The 3,284-nt window shown below is 42.1% G+C and overlaps 1 protein-coding gene across 1 annotated transcript in view; it reads left to right on the top strand.

The window, feature by feature from the left end:
• The first annotated feature begins 1,489 nt into the window (after window positions 1–1,489).
• Window positions 1,490–3,284, top strand: part of LOC108519885 (HLA class II histocompatibility antigen, DR beta 5 chain) — a 14,122-nt gene continuing 12,327 nt past the window's right edge. The window contains exon 1 of the mRNA XM_017859158.1: window positions 1,490–1,693. Coding sequence (XP_017714647.1) covers window positions 1,594–1,693 — 100 coding nt within the window. The 5' untranslated portion in view covers window positions 1,490–1,593. The remainder of the gene's footprint in view (window positions 1,694–3,284) is intronic.

The raw sequence follows: 3,284 nt of genomic DNA, 5'->3' as shown, positions 1-3,284 counted from the left end.
ATGCTACATTTATATAAATATAAAGCATAATAACTATCTGAATGTAGAATTATATGTTTAAAATTACATTATTACGTCAACTGGTGTAATTCATAGATTTTCCCTAGGGTTCTGTTTCCTGAACATTCTGTAACATATTAGTTAGCAAAGTCTTTTTTTTTTTTTTTTTTTGAAACTGAGTCTCACTCTATTGACCAGACTGGAGTGCAGTGGTGTGCTCCTGACTCACTGCAACCTCTGCCTCCTGGGAATCAAGCAATTCTCGTGCCTCAGCCTCCCAAGTAGCTGGGATTACAGGCATGCACCACCGTGGCCAGCTGATTTTTGTATTTTTTTAAGTAGAGACGAGGTTTCACCGTGTTGGCCAGGCTGGTCTCGAACTCCTGACCTCAAGTGATCTGCCTACCTCGGTCTCCCAAAGTGCTGGGATTACAGGCATCACCCACCACGTCCTGCCAGCAAAGTCTTCTTATATATTCCCTTATGATAAAACAACAGAAGTGGAATAGTAAAGGGCCATAGCCTCAATCAAATGAGGAAATCCTAATGGGAACCAGGAATGAGGGAATGAACACTCTTCACATAAAATATTAATTATTTTAAAACAAACAGCTGTTGTTCTGTCAACAGCTGACTTTGAGTCCTTGATCGATCTCTCAGACCCCTGAATACTTTGATTGCACAGTTGACCTTATCACATTGTTAGGGTAAGTGCTATACAAAGGCACCTTCAGACCCTCCATTGCACATAGGTGACCCTGCAAACGCCTTGCCTGTGTGTGCTCTGGAGGTGCTACTAAACTTGGGGGCAGCATCAGGAGACACACTTGAAAAAACCCTTTTTACTCAGATTAAATCATTAACTAACTTTCAATTTCCTTTAACTTATTAGAAACATCTCTACCTGTAAATAGGTACAGATTACACTCTCCAGTCAACAGTTGTCATTCTGTCATATCATCAGATACCCGGGGATGCTGCTCCTTGAAGCGTCCACAGAATCACAGCATTTTCCAGCACTGAAAGACCTGAAAGATCGCAGTGCCTTCATTTCAACTGTGAGACATGAAGTAATTTTCCCAAATCTACAACATTAAGATATGGTGCAATAAGGACCAGATTAAAAGTCTCCTGATTTGCAACCATGTTCCCTCCATCTCCTTTACTCCTAAACACACTCACACACTCACTCCTGCAAATACTTCTGTTGTCAAGTGGGAAATGAATGCTCTTACAAGGCTCAAACTTGTGAACACATCACTGACCAGCACAGAGCTGGCTAAAAATAGCACCCCAGTTAAAGTGTTTTACACACAACTGCTTCAAATCTTTCAGGTACTAAATTAAAACAATCCTTTAAAGAAGGAAATTGTTTCAGAAGAGGACCTTCATACAGCATCTCTGACCAGCGACTGATGATGCTATTGAACTCAGATGCTGATTGGTTCTCCAACACGAGATTACCCAATCCAGGAGCAAGGAAATCAGTAAGTTCCTCCCTATAATTTGGAATATGGGTAGAAGGGGGTCATAGTTCTCCCTGAGCGAGACTTGTCTGCTCCTCTGGCCCCTGGTCCTGTCCTGTTCTCCAGCATGGTGTGTCTGAAGCTCTCTGGAGGCTCCTGCATGGCAGCTCTCACAGTGACACTGATGGTGCTGAGCTCCCCACTGGCTTTGGCTGGGGACACCCGACGTAAGTGCACATTGTGGGTGCTGAGCTACTATGGGGTGGGGAAAATAGGGAGTTTTGTTAACATTGTTCCAGACCATGTCCCTTAAGAAACTGTGATGTTTTCTTCAGAGATTGCCCATCTTTATCATTGGATCCCAAATATTTCCACCACAAAAGGAGCTTGGCTACTTGCCGTCTCCATGAGACTGTGTAAGGGGTCTCCATACAGGCCATTTCTTCTCACATCTCCACCAATATAACCTTCGCATCACACGTCCTCAGGGTCCTTAGAGGATTTAAAAATAAAGATGCTAAAATAAATTCCCCATACAGCACTTCCCTTTATTATGTTGACCTGTCAGACAAAAGGAGGTTTTTCCTGAAATTTTTGTGGGAGTCAAGGGAATTCAAAGTGTCTCTCCTAGACAATCCTGTGTTATGCCCTTGACAGAACCTGTGATATTGGCCCCTCTTCCTCATATGTGAGGATGGACCCAGTGGCCTCCCCATTATCTCCTTTCTTATTTTTCTGAACTCCAATGTTTATAAAGCCTGCATCCCTGTAATGTGTGCAAGGTCTCTGACAGAAGTTATGCTTAGTGCTCTTTCTTTCTTATGGGGAAAAATCCTTGGAGCTGAAGCTGAGATCTTTAGTACTTTGAGTCATCCTACAGTTAAAGAGCAAATATGAGGTATTCTTTGATGCCTAAAGAACTTAAGGCATCCTCTAAAAACCTGGCCAGGTTAGAGTTTATTATGAATCTTTTTTAACCTTTCTATACTATTTTCTCCTACATCTCCTACATGCTCTGACTAGACATGACAGGAAGAGATTCAACTAACATAAGGCAAATTATATGAAATTCAATTTTGGTAAGTCAAAAATTGTCAAATATCAGAAATTTGATAAGGTTCAAACTATATGCTCTGTGTGGAGTTATGGAGAGAATGTGGACATTGTTCACATCTCATAGGGCTGAAAGTTAATGATCAAGTCTTGGGAACTCATTGTCTTACTGGTGTCTTGTCCTAAATTTCATAGGTTGACCCATCATGCCCTGAGCTTTCCTTAATTAGCCATGTCTGCTTACCTCTCCCTCCAGTTTCTCTCTATTTTTCCCCAGCTATGTTGTCATCATATCCAGGTATCCCTAAAGCTTGCACAGACCCTTAGCACTAGGAGTTCCAATGAAAGAGAGATTTTTTTTGGGGGGGGATGGGGGGTTGGGGGGGAAGGCCTGGCTCTGTCTGTCACCCAGGCTGTAATGCAGTGATCCAATCTAGGCTCACTGCAACCCCTGCCTCCAACACTCAAGCGATCCTTCCTCCTCAGCCTCCAGAGTAACAGAGACTACAAGCCCAACTAATTTTGTTGGAGATGAGATTTTTGCTGTGTTGCCCAGGGTGGTCTTAAACTCCTGGACTCAAGCAATCCTCCTGCCTTGCCCCCATGACGTGCTAGGATTATAGGTGTGAGCTGCCATGCCCAGGCACGGTGAATTCATTGCCCAAGCAATGAATCTTAATTTAAAAAATTCCTTTTTCTTAAATCACTGTTTCTTTTTTTTTTTTTTTTTTTTTTTTTTTTTTTTTTTTTTTTTTTTTTTTTTTT

Source organism: Rhinopithecus bieti, unplaced genomic scaffold (genome assembly GCF_001698545.2).
Source record: "Rhinopithecus bieti isolate Rb0 unplaced genomic scaffold, ASM169854v2 scaffold_49936, whole genome shotgun sequence".
Classification (NCBI taxonomy): domain Eukaryota; kingdom Metazoa; phylum Chordata; class Mammalia; order Primates; family Cercopithecidae; genus Rhinopithecus; species Rhinopithecus bieti.
Note: the sequence above shows the minus strand (reverse complement) of the source record. Positions and strands in the feature narration are given on the sequence as shown.